We start from the raw sequence: 25,196 nt of genomic DNA on the forward strand, positions 1-25,196 counted from the left end.
ACGTTGGTGATAAAAATAAATAATTGTTCGTAAGATATTGAAGACGTTTCGAGGTGGGGTGGGGGGGCAGACACCCTGGACCCCCCCCCCCAGATACGGCCTTGGATACGTGTACGCGAAAGCGATTCGGTCCCGTGTCGCGTGTTGCTGCTCGGATCGCGAATAGGTGTTGTGCGCGTCGGGTAAACGTCGCGTTGCTAACAATATCGCGGTGACGAGGTTAAACCGACAAGCAGTGATAGAGAGATAGTCGTAGCGGTCGCGCCAGACGGGTTAGTAACGGTCAATTGACGTTATCCGGCGGCCGTTGGAACGCGCGACGTGATATTACGACGGCCGATGGACAATGCGAGTTGAATAGAACGGTATTCGGCGTGCATTATCCGCCAATAAAACGTTCGGCGGACGCACGTCGTGCGGGCAACACGACGCGGAGGGTTTTCGGTGCCGCGCGACGCGTTGAAATGACGTCGTGCGACGCGCGCGCGCGATCAACGGGACGCGGCCGCGGTACCGCGTTTTCCCGCCCGGGACAACGGTTACGTTTGACGTGCGCACGTGTTTCAGGAACCCGCGCGGGGCACGTCGATGAGATAGACGGAAAAACCGAACATCATGAAGGCGTCGCCGAAAGACGGAGAAGACCGTCACCACGACGACGACGGCGGCGGCGACCGCTCGGACAACGGCCGCGGCCTGAAACGCCGCCGGTTGCACGCGCACACCAAGACCATGGTCGGCGGTCATCATTACCGGCATCACCGCAAACACCCGCAGTGCCGCGACGACGACAACGCGTCCATCTCGTTCGCGGACATTTACGGCGGCAACAGCACCAGCAGCAGCAGCAGCAGCAGCAGCACCAGCAGCAGTGTCGGCGGCGAGGACGCGAACGACAACGGTACGTCCGCGGCGACACCGGTCGCCGGACACCCGGAACTGCAGCTACCGCAACCGCCGCACCCGGCCGAAGGAGGCGCCGCGTTCTCTTTGCAGGCGCCGCGTCACAACAGAAAGGTACGTCGTCAAAGCGTTACACCACCGCCCCCCCCCCCCCCCCCCCCCCCCCCCCGGTACACTCTTATTATTATTATTATTGTTATCATTATTGCGAGTGCGCTTTAGGGCGTGCACAATATTTTCTCTACGACATTAGTATTATCATTTATAACGCCGTCGTGACACTCGGGTAGAGCACCTCGCTTCTTCGTCGTGTTCTATTGTTGTCGTTACACGAAGCCAACCCCGCACGGTCTGTACGCCTATTATGTACGCACGTGTCACACGTTTCTGTACACGTCTTAACGTCTGTTTATTTGCGCGCTATCGATTCGATCGGTATTTATATTAAAAAAAAAATAGTCCACGCGATAATAACGAAATCCTACTATTGCAATGGTTTAGCATCGATCGAATCGATTTCGACGACGACGACGGTGAACAGGCAGCTTTCATACGTATGCGCACGTAAATGTGCATGTACGTTTTGTACATGAATACGTCGTATGTGCATAAAGATCCGGGAGATTAAAATGCCGCGTGGCGAGTAATAAGCTTTGGAAATAAGTTATTAAGCTGATATTGCCGCTACAGCGGTGCGGTGTGCTGGAATAGTGGCGGTGACTGCAAAGGTCGACGACAATGACGATGTAATTTTTCTCCACCACCGCGAGGGTAAAACGACGACGGCGGCGGGGCGGCGGTGGTGGCGGCGTAGTCGTCGTCGTCGTCGTCGTCGTCGTCGACGGTATAATAATATGACACAGCCAGCTTTTTCACGTTTACCTTTCTAACCTTCCTTCCTTCCCCCCTCCGCACCCTGTCTCGTTTTCCCAGTCGTTGTGTCAGTGCGCTGCCGTATTTTTTTAAAAGGGTAGGTCAGTTTCGACGGTTTAATAGTGTAATAGTGTTTAATAGTGTTTTTGATAGCGTAACACTCGTATACATACATATTTTACCATGCGCATAATAATATTGTGTCGGTCGTAACGGTGGAAAATGTTGCGCACCGCTTAAAACTATAATTTGACCCGAATATTATAATATTAAATCTATGTTTGTGTCTAACGTGTATTATGACCACGCGTAAAATTACCTCTACGGTTGCATCGTGTATAGAAAAATGGTTTATAATTGATTGAAAGTATGCAAAGAACCTGACTGCAATTAGAAGTGAGGAATGGTTACGGTTTTAATCGTTATTATATATTCGAACAGGTGTACAGTACATTGTTCGATTTCCAAAAATATTTTTATTGTTTTTCCTTCGAAATTTCATTAGAAAAAACCGAAAATTAAAAAAAAAAAACGATTAGGTTTTAACATGTTTAAATTTATCATTCGGATGAGTAATTTTAATGGAAATCGCCCGATCCCCGCCTTATCGAATCAAGTATACTTGGCTTACGATGTACATGCACACTGAAATATTGTACAGCATTATTGGATAGTACATTGTTTTGCAATTTTATTGAAAAATTATAAAATAGTAACGAATGAATACGACCAAACGTTTACAATGCATGATATATGTATAAAAAACATAGCTTATGTACAATGCACAGCTGCGTAAATGAGATGTATACATTGAGATAGTGAACACTGGAGCTGCGAGAGGGTAGATACACGCGCAATAAAATCGCGACGTGGCACGGTGGTAAGGGGCAAAGAGACAAGTGGTAATAGTGGTAGTGGTAGCGACGGTGGTAGTAATGGCGTTGGTCTGCTGTTAGTAGTACTGCAGCATTTATAGAACCGGCGCCGGTGGAATCGGCGAAAATGGTGAAAACCGTATATACTTGTATACATATACATATATACATATATATATATATATATAAGGAAGGGTACGATATTATAATTAGATGACGTAATAGTAATAGTGGACCGAATACGCGGGGTATGGTGGGTGGGTAAGGCGGAAGTGGTAGTGGAAGAGGGTGAATAATCCCATTTGCCTCGGCCCTGTACTCTGATTTCATACCACTACGTCGACTGACCAACCCTTTACCGCCACCGTTCATACACACACACGAACACACGCGCGCGCGCTCTCACACACACGTAACATATACACACGCACGCATACGTACACACATGCATTCCGCGTCCACCCCGTTCTGACTGCCACCACCATCACCACCACTATATCGCGCCGACCTGCTGGTATATAACGCACAAGCCCTCCTCTTACCCCTTGTTCGCTCCATCCGTTTTCCTTTTACTCGTATATTACTATGTAGGCCTTCGTCGCCGTCTCCGTCAACCGTCTCTCCGTGCATACAGCCGCGCTACTACTGTCGCCGCCACCGCCGTGTACACGTTCTCTTCTGTAAACGCACTCCTCCCAGTTGTACACGCGGTCGAGCCCCGACAGACCCGATAGTAATTATAATTTCATCTCTTCCCGTTCTCCGACAGTGTACAGCGCACTGCGCCTACTGTCACAGTTAACTATCTCTACCGTCCAACGACCACCCGACCGTCACTGTGCACTTCTACCGGCACCGTCGCCACTGTTTACCGACCCACCGAGGCTGGTAAAACCGGTCAATTCTAATACAATTGCAGGGACCGCCGAGAAACTTTTCCGACCTTTAGCCGTTGCACATGCACACATATACATATACGCATGCATCCACGCATAGACGCACGCGCACACATCGGCCCGTGCACTCCGTTGTAATAATATCTGTAGTGCTGTACCCTAGTACAAAGTGTATTACGCAGTAATAGTACCACCGTGTAATCGAATTTGAATCATCTCTGTGTACAACTCCCAACATACAAAGTTTCCATCTGTTTCTGTCGTCGGATTCAGCTGTATTCCAGCATTACTATGTGCGTAATCATCGCGTTATAACCTTTACGATTCATGCGATTGCATACTATAATATTGTATACGCATAAATTATTTCCGTTCCGGGTTTGTAAAAAATATTACTCGTTATATATATATTATAGTATTATACATAATATGTAAATGTATGTATCGTATATTATATTTTAGATTAAAATATTATATTAATCTAAAGAGATACGAATATTTAATCGTAGAGAACGCAGAGGCAGTAGTCAAATGCATTTTTAAGTATTATTGCATTCTTGAAACGTCAAACGTTTTCTCCTGTGAAGAATAGAGAGTAGGATTTATTGAAGCATCGCTACGCGGCCGCCACACCACCGTCGCCGTCACATGCTATATATAGGCAGCAAATATAAAATATAAGCAGCAGCGGTACTGTTGGGCCTAGGCAGCGTCGGTGGTAATCTTATTATTGTATTATAATAAATTTACATATATTAATCAACAGCGGCGGCGACTCGGACGGATTTTAATTATATATCCCGACGCGGCTCGGGCCAGCCCGTTCGGTGGTACGGCGGTGCTGGTTGGGGTGCCAACCCGTCCACCCCACCGTCTCTACCACTACCACCACCCGCCAGATCGACCACCACCGCTGGTATATACTGCAAGCTATAGTATATAATTATATATCGTCGTCGGTACAAGGGAGGTGTGTGTACGAGAGAAAAGGGTACTACTCTTCTACTCATCCACTCACCACCAGCCTATGATCTCTCGCCTCTCGCGCACATTATTCGTATTCCCGCCGCTGTATTATTTACCCCTATCTGCGCCCCTGTCCATATACAATATATATTATATATATATATAAATATATATATATATATATATATATATATGTGTGTGTGTGTGTGTGCGTGCGCGTGTATACGTACAAAAGCGAATATATATGTACGTGTGCGCATATATATATATGTATAAGAGGAAAAGGGGTACGGTGCTCATTTACATTAATCCAATAATTGCTGCATGCAGCGGCAGTAGTAACATTGCTATGAGGAAAGGAGAGAGGTGGCGGTAATTAGCAATTCAAATAAGCGGCGCCGCCGATGCCGCCACCACCGCTACCACCACTGACGTCGATGGTGTGGGGGTAATAAGCTTGAAGGCGGCGGTAGTGGTGAGTAGTATAGCATAGTAACGCACCCGCCACCAATAATATTATTTTGCACTGTCACTGAAATAATTGAACCACATTTTTTTAAAATTTTAATAATATCTCTCTCTCTCCCTTTGTTTCTCTTGCTCTCCTCCACACACACATATATATTTATTAGTATTTTAAGTTATATGATGGTTTTGGCATTAGGCCTTGATGCAGTTTTAAAATAAAATAAATACGCGCACCTTTTCGCAGATAATATGATATTTGGTACGACAAAATGTGATTGTCACTGCTGCAGCAGTTATAATAACACACCCCTTGGCAAATGGTAAGCCATCATGTGATAAATGTACATAAAAATATTATATACATAATATGTGAGGTAGGTATATACGCGTAGTGACCATCCTGGTTGGAAACTATCCTCTGCCGGTCGCGCGATGATGAAGGGAGGAAACGACGATGATGATGAAGATGGAGGACAAAACAAAAATACGAGTTAAAAAAAACAAAATAGAATTATGAAAAAATAATAAAAAAAAAAAAAAAAAAAATCGACAAAAAAATAATAAAAATTACCGACAACGGGAGCGCAAGAGAAGTGGGCAAAATGAGGACGAGTGTGAGTGTGTGTGCGCGCGCGAGAGTGTGTGTGTGTGTGTGTGTGTGTGTGTGTGTGTAATTAATTATTCCAACGGCAGCGGCGGCCGCCGCCACGGCGGTCTGATATATTTTTTTCATTTCATTATTTATTACGATTGTTTTTTTTTTCCCCCGCTCACGTCCGTCCGACTGGGGCAAAACGTCCGTCCAAATACGAATATATATATACATAATCATATATTTGTGTTATTATTTTTATAATTCGCTGCCCTCTACAGCTCGTCTCGTATAAAAATATTTGTTTTTTTTTTTTTGCCCTCCACTTTTTTTTTTTTTTTTTGTCCGCAGTGCGTACGTTATTATTATTATTTTATTATTATTATTATTATGATTTTACATGAACGGCAAAACTTTCGAAATGATAACGACATATTAATATGTACATGTACGTCGCCGTATACCGACGGAACGTAGAAAACATTCAACGCTGCTTTAAGGTGTCGAATAAAAGAACGTTAAAACGCTTTTACATTTTAACACAACATTTTCAGTTCCGAACAAGACGCGAATATTTTTTATTTGAAAATCAGTAATGGTTCTTACTACGTGTATTGTCGACGAGAGGTGTAAACGTTACACAATGTTTTTATAAAATAATCGTAAACATACATTTTATATCTAATTCGTTCGATAAATTATTCATAAATCGAAATTATTTTCAAACCCCGAACAACGCGAAGCAACTTGTTAAAGATCTCGTGCCAAAACAAGAAAACAAGTATTAATTAACAGCAATATTCATGCATCGTTATATGTATTTGTAAATTAATAACTCACACACATATACATATACAGTTTAGTTAAATCTCTTTTTATGTGAAAATGCTCTTCAAAAATGCATATAGTCCTTATTATATTGATTATCAATTGAACGCATTATTAAGCACTTTGAGTCTTTAGTTCAATATTTCATATGGTTCTCTAAAAAATTTGAAATGTAATAATAAAAATCGAGAAAAAGTATCGCTAAACTTGCTACAATTATTTGATTTTCAACATTTTAATTTTTATAACATTAAAAGAGATTAACATAAGATAGGTGTATAAAAAATAGTACCATATGACTAAATTATTGTAAAATTCTAATAAAATATGTACCTGAGGTAAAATTATTATATATAAAAATTAAACATGTTTTTTATCATATTATTTTTTGTATTTTAAATACATTTCATAAAATTGTATATAACTTTATTTATAAAAAAAAAAAAGTTTTAAAAAACGATGAACGATAGTAATAAACTTTAAAATTAAAATAATAATAGACACTTATTTTAAATTTAATACGATCTAATTCATTGGTAATACATCATTACTGTCTAATAGTATTCTGTAAAAATATTTTTAAAAAAATAATATTTATAGTGTTACTATGCAGTACTTAATTACATGGATCACTCGTCAATCATATTAATTTTATCATAGTCATACAATTTATTTTTATTAGACCTTGTAAGACTGAGAATTTTGACACTTATTAACCTACGTGTTAAAAAAAATGAAATTTATATTAAGTTATGTGAGAATTTAATTTTTTAAAACTCTACATAGATTTATGTATATATTTTATGTTAATTTTTATTTTAAAGCAAAAAATTACGATGATGAATGAAAACTGTATACACAAAAAACTTCAAATTAAGAATATTTTTAACATTTGGAATTGATACAATATTTAAGACATTTTATAATTTTTATATTAATTAATGCGTCTTTTAAATAAATAACACATTATGGTCGTTGATTAAATATACTAATCAATATATAATACATATATATTTAATCAATGTTATGGTTTAACTAAATAAAAATAATTATTTAATAATTTAATCATAGTTTTAACAATTCTTAAGGATTCAATTTGAAAATATTTTATCCACGTCTTTACTTAAATTATACGTGTATACGAGTACATAATAAACAATTCTTGAAGAATTTGATAATTAATGTCTTATCAAATAATGAAATAGTAAATGGATATAAATATTTCCATATGAATGTAAATGTACAAATAATGACAAATTAATAGTAACAAATTACTCTAGTACATAGTTAAATGCATATAATTATTTATTTTTAATAACGCTTATATTACTTTTGTAGCCATTACTCTTGAAAATATTTTAATAAAAATTGTATACAATAAGTCTTTTTTCGAAAAAAAATGTTATGAAAGTACAACATAAAAATTTAACACATGTTTATACGAACAGAATTAATTTAATTTCTAATCAAATGTGATTGATAAGTTGTATAAGTAAACATTACGTACGATGAAATACATTTCTCATCTATAAATCTATTACGTTTCATAAAATATATTGAATATTTAATTTATAGTTAATTGGTTTAACACTCGTATATATTATAGTATTTAATATTTATTTTTTTTTGTGCTATACAGGCCATTAAGGCCTTTTACACACTTCAACCAAACTACTCCGTACATTCTCCATACTTTATTTAATATATATATATATATATATGTTTCAAATGTATTATCTATTATACTATTATATTTTCTAATATAATGTTTATTAAAACTGATTTATTTACTGTCTTGATTTCTATTTTATAAGTATTTAAGTACTTAATATTAAGTTTATTTAGGATTTTTTTCATAAGGTTATAATTAAAATACATTAAAAGTTTAATTGAATACTGTATCGATGGTATGTAGGTAAACCCTAGTCTACTCGTATATATATGTTTGAACAAATTTCTAATCACACAATTGAACTAAACTTTGAAAATGCTTCTAACTTAATTATACCTTGCAACCCTAAAAAAATAATTAAAACGTAAAACTTGGCCGTATAATATTGTTTATAATGTTATTAATTATATACAAAGCAAGGAATTTATAATATACTTATTGGTTTTACAGTAATATATTCTTATTTTTTAGATTATGTTTTTGGAAATATTTACTTTTACATTTTTACAAAGAATTTTTTTATTGAACATTTTGTTAAATACGTATCGTTTGAACTTTTTTTTTTTTTGATTAAATTAGTTCATTTTTTTATATTTTGAAAATTATACCTTTTAATTATTTTTACTATTAATGAAATAAATTTAATTATAAAGTATGAATTTCGGACTTTTTTCTAATAAATATTTAAAAACTCAAAATACGGATAATTTCTATGTTTTTATAAATACATTGACGTTTAAATTTTCTTATTTTTAATTTTTCTAAGTTATTCAATACTGATACAATGAACATATATATATATATGTAAACAATATACAACCTATCTCCATTCAGAATCGTCTTTTGAACAAGATGATTAACATCTTTATCGTTTTCAATGCTTAATATACAATTTTATCGTCTTGAAAAAAACGAACGCTACAGAATTAGTAATAATTTATAGGTATAATGTCTATGTGAAAGATCTCAACGGGTAAATGTATGTATTACAATTATTATAGTTGTTATAATGTTTATAATATTAGATACACGTATAAAATGTAAAAAGTAATACATTTTTTTTTTAGTAATTTTTTTTTTTATTATTTTATTTTGTTTATAATTTCTATATTTAAAGTAAAAAAGTAATATTAAGAAAAATTACTTACCTAGTCGAAAAATCAATAGCTTCCTTTATCTGAATGGAAATCTCGGTTTTTAAAAGTAAAGTTTCCATCACTATTATGTAATATGATGTATATAGTATATTTTATGCAGTAAAATAGTTTTAATCAAATTAAGGCGATAATAGAAAGCAATGTATATATTTAGCATTCACAAAATAAAAAAGTATTCATTTAATAATCTTTAATTTTACATTAAAGCATAGCCATATTAATTACAATTTATAATGGTTATTTAGATAGTTTTTAAATTGGTAAACTGTGCCAGATATGTTTACTGTTTAGTTAAATTACTATTTTTAATTATTTATTTTTTAATTTACTTTTTAATTAATTTTGCGTATACTTTTATCAATAAAAAAATATAAATCTAGTTTTAATATTTAGTTTTTTGAACGGAAATTATATTAGTGTTTTTCACCAATTGCCTACATGATAATAGTATTCAAATGTCATGTAAATTTTCAGATATCGTGTAATAACCATCATTGAAGCATCATTAAAATCAATTGAAATTAATAAAAATTCAAAAAGTTAAATTTATATGAAAGGTACTAAGTGTCTCATACATATTTATTATTAAATTTGTCTTACGACAGTTTTTGGATCAGACTTACTTGAAAGAGTAGATATAATTATTAATTTGGTAGCTTATGCGTAAAAGTATTTAAATTATTTCTTTTTTTCGCGGTTTCTAGTCCAAAACTGGTAGACATAAACCACCCAATACATAACGTATTTCACTCCTCAAGAGTTGTCTGTAATGTAAAACTTAAAATATGTTGACTGTAGTTGACACTATATCTGGTATAAAAAAAAATTGACATCAAAGTAGTCGTAACATTTTGAAGAATACAAATATTAATCAAATTCCACTGATTGATAACAAATTAAAAAATGTGGTTTAATTATTAACAGTATGTAGTATACGCGGTAACCTACAAAACGGTACATTTTCCGATGTATATTACTATCAAGTATATTATTACACGAGATTAAAAAAAATGATCTGTAAAACTCTTCCAGGATTATGTATCCAGATATATTTTGCTATAATCAGTACGAGCTTTTATTATTCGTTGAATTTAGTTGTGCTGTTTATACGGCTAACATTATATTTGCTTTGCACTTTTGTTGATATTCTGAAACTGTAAATGCTACAATAGCTTTGGATGTAAAAAATAATAATGTAACTATAATTGATTCAGTTGAAAATAAATAAAATAACATAATACATTTAAATGTATTTTATACTTTAACGAAAATCAAACTAAAATTATATAGAAAAAACTAGTTACTTTATGAAGTAATTAGTTAAAGTATAATTTTCATGTATTATTTTATACTTTAACCAACATTCGCTGGAAATTCATGAAATACCTATTTATTTCATAAAATAACGGAGAATTCTACAACTTAACTAAGTATAACATATACATTCGCAAGTATAAAATAATTTCAAACGTTTTCAATGTATTTATTTATGAAAATATATCAGCGTTAGCAAAAGACAACGTTCTATTTTTCTATGAGTTTACAAAACTACCATTTAAATAAACGAACCAAGAGGTATGTACTTAGAAATCGTATTCAATACTCATAGAAATATGTTAGATCTTTTTATTTATTAAAATTGTTTAGACGCAAACCAAGTACGTATATAAGTAAATATGAAGTCGAACTATAGGTATATTAATGTATACACCCACTCATAAACATGCATATATGCATACTTCGGTATTAATATACACAATGGTATATAATCATAAACAAAATAATTACCTATTTGGTTGGAAATATATGTATATATAAAATATATTACATGCTTACGCGTGATATTATATATGTTATAGCTATTTGAGTATGAAATGTATTTTCAAATGATGTACAGTAATAGTAATAATAATAATAATAATAATTCAATAATAATAGTCGCAGGGGTTTTGATCGAATTTCTCGGTTAGAGATTTAAAACGGTTGTAAATTTGCACTCGGAAAATACGCGCCTTGTATATTTGATTGCGAGAAATAAAAAATGAAATAAAAACCTCTCACCGCAGACTGCACATCGGCATTAAAAAAAAAAAAAAAAAAAAGGTTATATAGCCACCGCTGACTATTAACTATCAGACGAGACGGCGGTGTTGGATAGCTATAATACGGTACGTCGTCAAAGCGCTCCCTGCACACGCCTCGTGCACCCCCTTGAGCGTGAACCGTATACGTTTTAAAATGCAAGTTATTTTCATTCGTCACGATTGGCCGTACGCAATATTCGTATGCACTTACGGCGTTTTTTCAATGTCCAACAGTCTAATAAACCGTTCGTACGTTTTTTTTGTTCGGAAATCGCGGTTCGTTCAACAATTGCACAGTCGTCGAAACCTATGTTTGTGTTAATTTATTGGGCCAAAGTTTTTCTGTAAACTCAAGACGCAATTCCTCCCTCCTCCCCGTTGTAGCGCCATTTGTTTGTCAGTTTTATTAAGAATCACTGTAAGCGTTCGGCGGGGTACAGATATTTTGATTTTATAGTAAACTTATAAGAAAATCACGTCGACACTACCGCTGAAACGCAGATTACTACGAACAACACGAGCCATGTACTCGTAGTAGACTCCAACCTAGTGAGATCTTGGTACGTTTATCGGTGAACTACAGACAGTTTTTATATCCTAATGCAAAATCATGCAATGGCCGCGATAGAATTACAATACAATTATTACCAAAAATTTGTTGTGAAATTCAAAATTCATTCCTAGTTGTAGAATGACAAAAAATAGCGGTAAAATAAATAATGAGGATATCAGTGATCAGTATCCAAGATTAAAAATTGAAGGAAGCCTATAAGCTAGTTTTGCATAGCTGGTATAACTTGCATGACATCTACTATAAAATTCACTCTAATAATCATCATATTATAACACATTATTACTTATCATTAATACTAAATACCTTTAGGTTTTAGTTAAAATTTCGCTAAAATATGTATACATTGACCTCTCTTGTATGTTTCAACCACACCCGAGTGAATCTAAATACATTGTAAAAAAATAAAAACACTGTGAAATCGACAACACGGTAAATTTACATACATCATACAAATTTTTATACATTTTTTTTTTATTATATTGTGGAACATAAACATTTATTATTAATACATTTCCTGTAGGTGTGCGATCGATCGCATCAATTAAATTTTATTCTATACGTGTTATGATTCTACTGATGTGGATTATTATCTTAAAAGTTTTAATTGTTTTCTTATATGTATATAGTCAGCTATACTTCACACATTGTTGCTTATCTGCGTGTGTAGTTAATTAATTTAGTTTTTTAAACACAATCCTATATGTATAGGAGATAAATTGTTTAAATGTTTGTTAGACACGATAGGGATTTGTTAGACTGTATATTTACATATAAAATTTATTTTTAATTTTTTTATTTTTTTATTATAAATGTCATCAAATTAAATAGTAAATATACATAATTGCAATAATTGAATAATTGTGAGATAATTTTAATTTAAAAAAAAAAAAATTATGGTATTTAATTCATGCAATTTCTTAGATTAAGTGCTCATCTTATAATCTAGTAATTTATAGAATTAATTTTAGTGTTATTCGAATGTTGTTAAAAAAGTATTTAAATTATGATGTATATTTATTTACCATATTTTATGTTGTAATATTTTTAAATTAGAAATTATTCAAAATAATTAATTTTTTTCTATTCTCATTTTACACTTTAATAAAAAAAAAATATCACAAGTAAATTTAATTTCGTTCACTATCAGTTTATTTATTTATTTATTTTTAAACTTGCTCTCTGAGAATAAATCATTGCATAAATTTAATTGTCTACCTATATATATTTTAATTTTGATTTATATGCTAACTTAGTAGAATATTAACATATAGGTAACGAAAGGTATAATATATTATCTAAACTTTTAATTAAGTTCATTTGTAAGTTGAAACTTTAAATTATACTCAATAAAATCAATTCTCTCGAGATAGAGTTCGAAATGATTGTTATTATTTATTTATAAGTAATAATAAAAAGTAGAAACTTTACGAGTATATTATGATTACAAAAAAAAAAAAAATTATTTCTACATATAAGTATAACACTAAATCCAAATATAAATTAAATTATTTAATTCTAAAATAAATTAAAAATCATTTACATTTATTGTTAATTATTCAATTATTCATCACATTTTTGTCACAAATAGTGACGTTTCAATGACCATCGTGAACCAAAGGCGTTATCAAAATTTTTTTCAGAGTGTGTCATGCATAGTATGCACACCGCTTTCTAAATAATGCTTAAATTATTTAAGTTAAAATGTAGGAATATTTGTTCAAATTTTTTGATAGTACAAAGTTATTTTAGTTTCTTTGAAGACTACAAAGTAATACAGGTTGATAGAAAATTTAATAATAATAATAGTAGTATAAATCTTAAATTTTAAAACTTTATTATTATTTTTTTTATAAAGCCAAGGGGTGCAAGTGTACCCCTTTTTACTCCCCTTGTGGTGTCCATGTCATGATTCATTATAGGTCTTGATTATAACAATTGTGTTAATTATACGATGATATATTTTTTTGATGACTTTGCTAAAGATTGATATAGCTTAAGTTTTTTAACTGAATAAAATATTATTTATACATGTATATTATAAAATAACAATAAATAACTTTAATTACAAAATTACCTTTTATTGTATTGCATACATTATATAATAACTTAGGCAAGAATGCAAAATATTTAAAAATTTAAAAATATCACAATTTATTAACAAATTAATTTGACCAATCTTCTGTTTTTATTCTTATAGATTAGGACTATTAAGGATTATGTAAATAATCACGATTAAATGTCAATAAGCAATTTAATATAATATGTTATATGTATAATATTTCTCCTTTTTTACTATAGTTAATAAATATAAAATTAAGGTAATCTTTGAAATATTTGAAGTATTTAAAGCCCGAGGGGGAATCAGCCCCTTAGTCTCCCTCTCGTATCTGCGCCTGTAAACTCAGTAGTTTTCCAATTTAAGACTTATAAAAACGCATTATTGGCTAAAATAAATATACGATGATCTTTGGAAATTAAAAATTTCATAACATCATAATCATTCAGTTATGTATTAAATTATTTTTTTTCATAGATATTATTTTCTATTACACATTCATACCTGCCTCATTATCTATTGAAAGTTGATGGTTTAACCATGTCCTAATCCTAATGTAACACCAACAATTTAGCAAAACCCCAATATTGCACTAACTTTTATAAACGATTTATAAATGATTTAATCATAATTGAGATTTATGATAAATCCATTTTATCTATCATGTAACTACACTTCTACGCTACAAATCTTTCTATTTTTTGGCCTATTATCTTTTTAAGAGTAATACGATTGTCAGCCCTGAAAAAAATCCGGAGTTAAATTGTTATATATTGACCCAGCTTAAACATTGTTGGCATATACAATATTCATTCAATTATGTATGAAAACTATTATGGAAATCTGGTTTTTTCGCCGAAAACTAATACATTTTTTACTGTATTTGAGTAGCATATTTGTCTTGTTTGGGTCTAGGTCTAAACTGTTGGTAAAATAAATATGAGTGATTGTGTAGTTTGAGCGCGCAAATAACTGTATATACAAATCATCACGAATATAACTACATTTGAGTATCATTTAAACAGTGATTTTGTAATAACGTGAAATTTACACAGTTGCTTATGAATTTAATTATCTTTAACACAGAATTATAATTTACTGTGGTTATTATACCCGTACGTTCCTTTTTATGGTCCAACCAGCCACGTCGTTATGCTTATCTATCTCTAATTATTCTTAAAAACTAATATAGTATTATTTTTGTTAAAGTGAAAACGTGCACGTCAATAAATCTTGTCACTATTATTACACAATATATATTTTGAAATCCTTAAGATCTTAAATCGTCCATTACATTGTGTTCGTAGATTATATTAGGTATATATAAATAATATATTTAAGATTCTTTTGTATAAAATATTAAAAATTCCTGAATAAAAATAAAAATTTGGACATTTTTGTACTTGGTTATAATAGGATAATTATCAACAGGTCACTGTAGTGAACAATAACAACTGTAATTATGAAGGAGATTGTATGTCACTGGCAATCAGGAATACAGGACAACAGCCAGCAACCAATAACGATAAAATCACATTATCGTTGTCAACACACTCGGAAGAAGAAAATAACAGCGAAAACAACAAAATTATACGTAATTAGTTATTTATATTTTACATTACTTTTATTATTTATAAATATATGTAAAATAAACTATGACCTTTCAAAAATAAAAATAAATTTTTTTAAGCATTAAAAAAAAAAAAAAAAATAATAATAATAATAATAATTAATTAATTTTAAAGTATATGAATAGCTTACAATATTAAATATTTTATATATCTATATAAAATTACTCTAATGTTATTTTATCATCCTCGTTGTTGATAGTGTAATGTGTATATATAGATAGACCATCCATTTTTTCAACTTTTTCTTGTAAAGTATTATAGTATGCTCTACCATATATTAATGTATACACACATTTAGAATTTAAAATGATAAGTTAATTAAAATATAATATCTAGTTTAATGGTCGTTGGTATACAATGATTTATACTTATATTTATTTATATTGATTTATTCACACATTTCTCCATCATTTTAATATATCTTCGAGTGAAATAATTTTCTTCCATTTTATATAACTTTTTAATAAGTCTTAGAAAATAATAAATTAATTATAAGACCGTAAAAATTAAAAAATAACAATACAACCAAAAACAACAAAATAATAACAACTGTTTTCTTTTTTAAATTATTACCATGGAAAAATTATTCTTGTACCTAGGTTTTTAGCTATGAATACAGTATTATAAGTACCTATATAAAAAAACATCTATTATTTTCTTAAGTTACAAATTTGTTTAATATTTTGCTAATAAAAGTTATTGACTCGGTAATATAATTTATTGCATTGTTAAATTGTACTAATCTAAAACATTTGTATTATAGATGAACCGATAATTTCGTTTAACCTAGCAGAAAATCCAATCGAAAGCGCAACAGTTAATGAAAAACCTCAGCCTGTAGGAAACACTGATTTCGATGGTCCTACGATCACAGCAAATGATTGTATGAACGGTGAGACTAGTAATGACGATTGTTTGTCTCAGTCACCTTTAAACCTAACCCGTTCCCAAGGTTTGTTGACTTGCATACATTCATTAATAAACACAATATGTATATAATAAACACAATATGTATATATACATATATTATGTGTATAAAATGTATACATGTATAATCCGTTGTCAAATCAAAGTGATTTTGTCACCAACATTTGCTTTCCTTGATGTTGGTAACATTTAATTGTGTTTCGCTTATTTGGCGAAAACCAACAACGCTGGCTAATATGTATTTATTGAAACATGAGTTTCTTTGGGGGTCTAGACGTGACTTTGATTTATCTGTTATTAGTTATTGGTATATATTTTAGGCTCATCGGAGGAGGGTGGTACTAAAAGCGAAGAAGATGAATATGATGTTGAAAACGAAGAGAAAAATGGGTTTAGTAATGCTATTAACGATGACGAAAATATTATCAATGGTCATAATTTACCAACAGAAACTCCTTTTCCTTGGAATACTACTTTAGGCAATTATAATAAACAAAAGCAACAGCATCCAGATGATAAAATCACAGCTTCACCTCCTCAACTTTTGTTAACCTCTGGTCAACTAACTACGGGATGCTTACAAGCAGCTCAATTGTTAATACCAACAGCTCGAGGTAATTAGAACTAATGACGATTACGTATAAATTTAAAATTTTAGTAAATATTAAATATGTGCGTAATATCATGCATGTATATATATTAATTACAACACATCATTTTAAACTATCTAGGTATTATGACCCAAACAATACTAGCCATTCCTATAAATGATATGGTTTCTTCCGCAATTACGACTCCCACTGTTAATCAGCAACAACTACAGCAACAGTTATTATATCACTCGTCTAGTAATGTTCGGCAAAAAAATATTCGACAACAGCTCAATCAAACCTATCAACCGTCATTATCTTTACCACTCAATCGTTATTTTCAACAACAAACTACAGTTGATGACACCACCACTACTACGAGTACTGCAACAGACAATGCTAACATTGACAACAATAACTGTCAGTATTTTATTTTTATGATTTAAACTTTAAATTTCCATAACCACTTAATATTTTTGTGTTTTTGTTTTAGACGATCCTTGTATGCTTAATAATGGTACAGTTGGAATTGATCAATATAATAATAATCAGCGGCGAAAGTGGCAATCCCCCGACCTTACCAACGTAAGACACAATTATTTATCGGTATGTACCGAATGTTTTTACCCAATACTTAAAAACCTCCATTATGCATATTTATGACTGTTAATATTACTATTATTATGTTATATATCTTTGTATATTAAAAAACACTCCGCAGCCATTATAATTATAATATACCATAACATCCCGTTAAAGAACTTAAATTATAAATATACTTGCATTTACATTAATCACGCTTTATATACAATTTATTTAAATAGCCGCAACAAAAGTTATTGCATCGCACTAAAAATGAAGAATGTGGCGAATCGATGAATGTACAACGCTCAAACGAATCTCATATGATTCAAACGCCAGCAGGTGCAAATGGAGATGTTCGTATTTATTCAACCAACAATGCTGCATCAATTATTACTGCCGCGACACCCATGTCTCCTGCACACGGACGAAATAGCAACGCCAACAACGGAGGTGCAGATGTAATTCAACGTCAAACTGTATGGCCAACAGCAATTACTGCGATCGATCAACATACGGGTGGTGATGAAAATGATAATGAAGGTAAACATTGGAATTTGTTTGATTAGTTTTATAATACCAGCATAATATAAATTTTACAAGTACTACAAACAACCAACCAATGACAATGTTTGGGATCGCTATAATAAAATGCCTATAAATCAATACACGATCATAAAATTATCGAGTATTAACCATACTAACTTGCAGTTGTATAAACTTCTAATAATAATAATCTTTAATTACGCATCAGTAGATTCTTGATATCTTGAATTTTTAAGAGCGCAGGAAAGAAAAACAATTCTACTCCGAAAAATTTCATACTACCGATTTAATTGAAAAAAAAAATAAAAATAAAAAATAACGTTTAAAACGCTATGCTTAATTTTAGTGTATCAGGACGGCCTTCATATTTTCTTTGTAACATTTAAGTATTGTATTGTTAGTGTTATTATACATTTTCAGGATTAATACTTAAAATGCACATAATTTAATTTTTATACAAAAACATAATAGTTTTCGCGGGAAACAATTTTTCATTTCTATATCATAATAACGCCGCGGCGTACGTTTTTTCGTTGACTCTGGCGCTTATTAATAACTCGATATCGAAAGCAAATATGTTTTTACGGCTTCGCAGGTAATAAAATGCTTTTTGTTTGTTGTAATAATTGCACGGTGGTAATAGGAAATTTTTTTTCTAGAAGACACAAAACAATCACTGCAAAATCAACCAGCCCACGTTGTCTCGCCTACGCCACTGACGTCTTCCGCGAATATTAATAGTTTAAAGTCGTTAGCACCGCCGTCTTCGCAACTCAACTGCCACATGAAACAATCAAAAGATGATGATCCAGCTTCAGCTGCTGCTGCTGCGGCTGCAGCCTATAATCAACAGAACGCTATTTGCACGTAAGCTAACTCCGTAACATACTGTATCTGTCGTAGATAAAGGTTGTTCTATAAAAGTGCATTGATGTATTCAACTTTTCAGAGCCTTGGCGACGCACATGCTGTGCGCCTCTCAACTCGCTGCTGCGCAACAACCTATGTAAGAAATATTTTTTTTTACAACCATTTATTTATATAATACATATTTATTCGAATACAATATTATAAATCAATGGTGTTTTTCGATAATTTCCCGTTCATATAAATATATTTTTTTTTTTAACAAATTTTGGGTGTACAACTCTAGGCGAATAATTTTTTCTTTAGTGTAAAGATTTTATGCGACTTATACGTGTTAAAAATATTAGACGATCCGTTAATAGACTACAAAATATTTACCAAAACAAATTTTATTTTTACCGAACAAAGGTAATTATTTGTCTGTTAAATTTTCTTGTTACTAACTGTTATAAAAGTTTTTTATACTTAAATGATTTCACCATTTATTTCTTGTTCGTGTATGACGCATTGATGATGGCCATGTCTGGTTAGGTTAATAGCATTAGACGGTGTTCACGGAACTCTTGTGATCGTCTAAATATATTTTAAATAATTCAAATAATTTGTAGATTTGAAAACATGTATACGCATTTTATGATTGAAAATATTTACTTATTATTATACTAGTAATAAAATCCATCGAGAAAATATTTTGTCAAAAAAATATTATAGTTATTATATTAAATATTGAAAAAAGAGCAAAATATTTTAAATGAAATCAGAATATTGTGAAAATAAAGAGTTTTTGGCAGAAATATAAAATTAATTTAATTTTTTCGTCAATAAAGTTGTCAATAGTCAATATATGGTTTTGAAAATAAATTAAAGTTAACAGATTTCTGAATAAAAATGACAATATAAATTAATGTTGAGGAATAGCATTATTATTAATTCCATTAAACTGGTTAGGACAACAAAAAATATTGGAGCTTCGCTCAAAATTGTTTTTGATTAAGATAATATTAATGTTTTTAAATTTAAACATGTAACTAGAAGTGACATTCACTTTCTGTATATTAAATTTAATGTTCTGAGTTAAACTAGGAATATATTGGTCTTACGACGATTTGTATTCTTTTTTTGTCCGTGTACATAATTTCGACCAGAATGATTGCTTTGATCGTCCCCGAATAAAAAATAAAAGATAGTAAATGAGTTCTATGTAGTTGGATAATTTTATGAATTTCCCAACAATTTTCTTAATAATTAACGAAACACTGATGAAAGCTATAAAAAACGGCAACATTTACAATATACCGGTTTTCGATTAAATCGAACTTTTCTTTTCGTCGTAATTCAAAAAATAATAATCGTAAAGACTTGAAATTTTCACTTTGATAAAACGATAAAATTCCAAATTTTCACTAAATTTTTGTATTTAATAAATCATAAATTTTATTTGGTTTTTATTTAAGGCTAAAAAATGGATTTGAAATGTTTTATAAGATTTTATCAGTAACAAAAAAAAAAAAAAAAATTACTGGAAAATCGCAAACATATTTTACAGACTTTACAAAATTAAATTAGGACGAAATAAAATATTCCAACGAATTTTCATTGAACGATATTAGGTATTTAATTAAAGACTTTACATAGTTTTAAAACATTTTAACGAAACGTAGCTACTTTTGGATACTTACAATTTCGGTTTATCCCAAATCGTAGATTCCGTTTTTATTGCGAAATGTATAACATCAAACGTTCAAATTACCTTGCTAAGATATTTGGTTTATTTACTATACATGAACTGACAGAACCTGAGCTCTGTCACTCGGAATCGTTTTTTCGGGTATTGGTATATTGGTTTCAAAAAAAAAAAAAACCAATAAAACAATACCATTCGCTCATCCCCGAACGTCACCCGAGATACGAGTTTTTTTTTTAACCCTCTTCGGTTTTTAAAGCTTAAACGTTCGATTACGGGGTTGTGCGAGATTACCATAGTTACCTAAACTTTCGAGCTGCAAACATAATTATATATTGTTTAGGTTCGATGGTATGGATAACGGCGGTGGCGTTAAAAAAGCGAATCACGTGTACAACAACAACAACAACAATAACGTGAAAACAAACAATATGATGGGCGTGGTGAACCCGGCCGTACTGGAAAAATGGATGATGGAGGAGAGGTGAACGAAATAATTCATTGGAAATCGTTAATCTGTTCGCGCGGTATGTTGATAACAAAACCCCGTTCTCCTTGTCCAGGTATTACTACAACAACAACAACAACAACGGGAAAAACATCGGCGGCGGCCACAACCAACATCACCACCACCACCAGCGGTACAACGTGGCGGCCGCGGCGGCTGTAGAACTGTTGAGCGGAGGCGGCGGCGGCGGCGGCGGCATTTCTGCATCGTCAAGCGGCGGCGGCGACAGCTTAGCGTCGTGCAAAAAAAGGAAACGGCGCACCTCGTTCACGCCGCACGCCCTCGAGCTGTTGAACGGTCATTTCGAGCGCAATACACATCCGTCAGGTACGGTTATTAAAACTGCACGTGCGGTGTTCGAATATACCGATCCGGTCTCAGGTTTAACCTCAACGGTGTCGAACAAAACGCCAACACGAAATGTTCAAGACACATCCGTAGCCGTAGGCGTAAACTGTGGGTGTGTGTACGGGGAGGGGGGAAATTGCCCCCAAAATAAATTAGAAGGGGCAATGCCCCCTCTGATGTTTAACATACCTTGTTTCGAATAAGTACATAACAGTTGGTTATAGCTGTTAGTATAAATTTTTTTTTTTCTTTTAAATCTTGATTTTATATAATAATATGTAGATAGTAAAGCGGCGTTTAGCCTCGGACACCCTTTTCGTTAGATATGTAATTATATTTTTGCCTCCTCCCCCAAATAAAATTTCCAAGTTACGCCTATGTTCGTACCGATCGACGGTATCTCGACGGCTGCTTGGTTACTTGCATCCCGGGATGATAATTTATACAGTTCCGGGCAGTAAATTCGCGAGTTTACCGATTCGTGGTTAAAATGACCTTTTCGTATACCAATTGCGCTCTAAACATTTTAAGGTCGATTGTCCGATTGCGCTCAAAAAGTTTTACAATACCCGAGGAAAACTTATTAGTTAGCTATAATTGTACAATAAACAAATGCTTTTAACCGATTTTTGTTCGATTGTATAGTAAATACTTAATATAATGCAGAGGCTAAAATATATAATTTTTCGTACTGCACACTTAAGGACTTTGTCATACTCCCCTTTCACACGTTAACAGTAATGAATAACACAGTGAAAATAGTTGGAATTTTAGATTTTGTTGATGATACGTTTTGGAATTTTAAAAATATTTATAATAATTTAATAAAAAAAAAAATAAAATTAAATGTAAAATTAAAAACAAATACCATAATATAGAGAATAGAACCACTTAACGCTTAACATTTCGTATTACACAAAGTGTGTTGTGCTGCACACAATTTTAGTCCCTGATATAATGTAAATTAATGAATAATTATTTTTTTCTTCGCATTTAACAAGTTACTTTTTGATCGTCAATTATTCAAAATTAAGTTATAATAATAAATAAATATAATAAAAATAAACAATACACTAACTGATTTTTTTGCTGTTATTAATACATATTATAAATAAATTCAAATTTAAAGTTATACCAGTTACATTTTAATTTACATTTAAACTTTTTAACAAAAATAATAAATCAATTTTACTCACAATATTTTCATATCTGAAGGTAGGCAAATTTGAATAGCGCAATTGGTAAAATATATGGTGCGCAATTGAACCTATACAAGAAATTATTTTTCGGCGCAATTGGTCAATGCCCGTAAATTCAACCGGTGACTTGCGTCCAGTTTCGGATATAACTGTTATTTTTCCTACCTGTTCAAAATTTTGCCGATAAAACGAATTTGGCTTTAATGTATTTAAAAACGTTTCAGCCAATATTATTTTAACCGTTTAATCAATAAATTTCCAAATTACGATTTGAACACACAGATATATTTAACAAAACATTTTCTTTATACATTCTCATACATTTTAACTAATTATTGAGCATTTTTATTTGGGTATAATAGCCTTAGAATTTTAATGGTTTGAGATGATAGCTATAGTCGAAAGAAGATTTTTAAAATAATATAATCCTGTAATTTTATATTGTTTATGAATATTTTATGAAAACGGGGACGCAACTAGGCTGTCCAAAAAAGTACTCCCGGGCGCAAGTAGACTATGACTTTATTTGAACCTTTTTTAATGGGACGTAAATCTTCTATTGGTAATAATCTCGGACGCAATTAGTACCTATGCACCGATCCCGATAGCAATTTTATGTTGATCGGTGGTTGAGGTGTGCGTAGCATTAATTAAGAGATCCTATGGTAAACCTAACCTAACTTCGAAATACGAAAAAAACTTGTTATACCTTTATACAATCGGTTCAGTTTTACTCTATAATTTCTAGATAAGTGTTAATCCCAACTTCTACAATTTGAATTATTGATTAAGCCGTAACATATGAAAGTATGTTATTTTTCGTTGATAGATCGTAAAATTAAACATTTTTAGAATATTTTCGTATAATTTGACAAATATGAAAACACTTAAAAAGAAATAGTAAAACTGAGCTTTTTTTAACATAGATTGATATTCACAAAAACTCTTTCGTTTTCAGGATCTGAAATCACTGGGCTGGCACATAGATTGGGCTACGAACGTGAAGTGATACGTATTTGGTTTTGCAACAAACGTCAAGCGTTGAAAAATACTGTGCGTACTATAAATGGCAGTGGTCCGACCCATATGACTAGTACGAAATCCCATAATAATACAAGTGGTTATTAATTATCACTGATTTTAATTGCGTTAATGATCCCTACCTAATTTTTCCGACCATCACAAGGTCACCATTTGTTTATTTTTTAAAACTCTTTTAATTAAGACATTTCCGCCGTCAATATCTAATTTTCATTACTTGATCAGAAAATTCATTGACTATTAGGGATAATTAGTGGTTACTAAAACCATATATACAGTAATTCATTTTTAAAATTAAAATGTTTAATTTTCTCATTTATTAGTTGTTTTAAGCGTATAATTATAATTAGTTTTAAATATTTATTAGAATTTAATTTATAACTTTATAATATGTTTGGGTTTTCAAAAATTTTTTTTTTCTAACTTTATCCCCATAAAATTATTTTTTGTTAAATATAGTAATAATGATACTCCAAATGTGTAAATACTGTTAGTGTACTATATGGTTGAAGTTTAAAGCTACTTTATATTTTGGTAGAAATGTATAAGTTTAAATTAAGTACTCATTTAATTATAATATATGTCAACAAATTAAACTATATTTGATCTAAAAGTCGAAGTTACCAATTGATAGACTGCAAACTGTACCCAGAGTACGAAGTCTTTTTATGAATAGTTCATAATGTGAATACATATTTTAAAAACTTCATTTGGAATAAAATATCCAAAATAATGACCAACAAAAAGTAATAATCTGTAAATTAATAACTAGTTAAAGATAATAAGATCTCGTATTACAATTGTTATACTATTACTAACAGTATATCTATCACTAAGTTTGTTCGACTTCTAAATGACTACAATCATAAATAAATATCGTTATGTATTAAAATAATTTCTAAGACCCAGTCATAGGCTAGATGCAATTTAAGTATGGAAATATTTTCGAGTAACTAAATGTATGAAATATACCTATAATTCTAAACTTTTTAAGAAGACACATTTTTTTTGAGTCTTTTTTTACTCAAATTGCGTTAATGACCTTAATTAAACTTTAAAAAAATTGAACGTTATTCACCTTAAATACCATAAGAAATAAATCAAAGGAATTTTTGGTCTCTTAACCATTGATACATAACAATAAATTATTATTTATTTTATTGAACCATGCCTTATTACAAATATTAATTTATATTTGTACACTATTTTGATTATATATAAGCAGTATTGTGAATTCTCACTTGCCAGTATGTGTGTGTGTGTGTGTGTGTATACTTACTCTAACGAAATGAAATAGTTTTTTTTGTATTTTAACCGCCTCGATTATTT

At 31.4% G+C, this 25,196-nt stretch overlaps 1 protein-coding gene across 3 annotated transcripts; it reads left to right on the forward strand.

The window, feature by feature from the left end:
- Nucleotides 1-535: 535 nt before the first annotated feature.
- LOC112692155 (probable serine/threonine-protein kinase DDB_G0282963) lies at nt 536-24,199 on the forward strand. Of its 3 annotated transcripts, none has more exons than XM_025569867.1 (12): nt 536-1,017; nt 15,376-15,538; nt 16,339-16,527; nt 16,823-17,116; nt 17,234-17,512; nt 17,586-17,698; nt 17,917-18,217; nt 18,883-19,087; nt 19,170-19,226; nt 21,115-21,255; nt 21,335-21,606; nt 23,785-24,199. In XM_025569867.1, the coding sequence occupies exons 1-12, from the start codon at nt 616-618 to the stop codon at nt 23,952-23,954; spliced, it is 2,586 nt and encodes an 861-aa protein (XP_025425652.1). In that variant the 5' UTR covers nt 536-615; the 3' UTR covers nt 23,955-24,199. The 3 variants fall into 3 exon arrangements, with proteins under 3 accessions (XP_025425652.1, XP_025405056.1, XP_025424931.1); XM_025549271.1 differs by having other exon boundaries at nt 17,586-17,677; nt 18,880-19,087; XM_025569146.1 differs by having other exon boundaries at nt 537-1,017; nt 18,880-19,087.
- The last annotated feature ends 997 nt before the right edge of the window (nt 24,200-25,196 follow it).

This window comes from Sipha flava, unplaced genomic scaffold (genome assembly GCF_003268045.1).
Source record: "Sipha flava isolate LNK unplaced genomic scaffold, YSA_version1 0_pilon_pilon, whole genome shotgun sequence".
NCBI classification, from domain to species: domain Eukaryota; kingdom Metazoa; phylum Arthropoda; class Insecta; order Hemiptera; family Aphididae; genus Sipha; species Sipha flava.

What these genes read in the sequence shown, in the direction of transcription:
- LOC112692155 (XM_025569146.1), top strand. Translation starts at nt 616, where the DNA reads ATGAAGGCGTCGCCGAAAGACGGAGAAGACCGTCACCACGACGACGAC. An exon ending in CGAAAACAACAAAATTATAC is followed by an intron (nt 15,539 to 16,338) that starts GTAATTAGTTAT and finishes TTTGTATTATAG; the next exon opens with ATGAACCGATAATTTCGTTT. An exon ending in GCTGCTGCGCAACAACCTAT is followed by an intron (nt 19,227 to 21,114) that starts GTAAGAAATATT and finishes TATATTGTTTAG; the next exon opens with GTTCGATGGTATGGATAACG.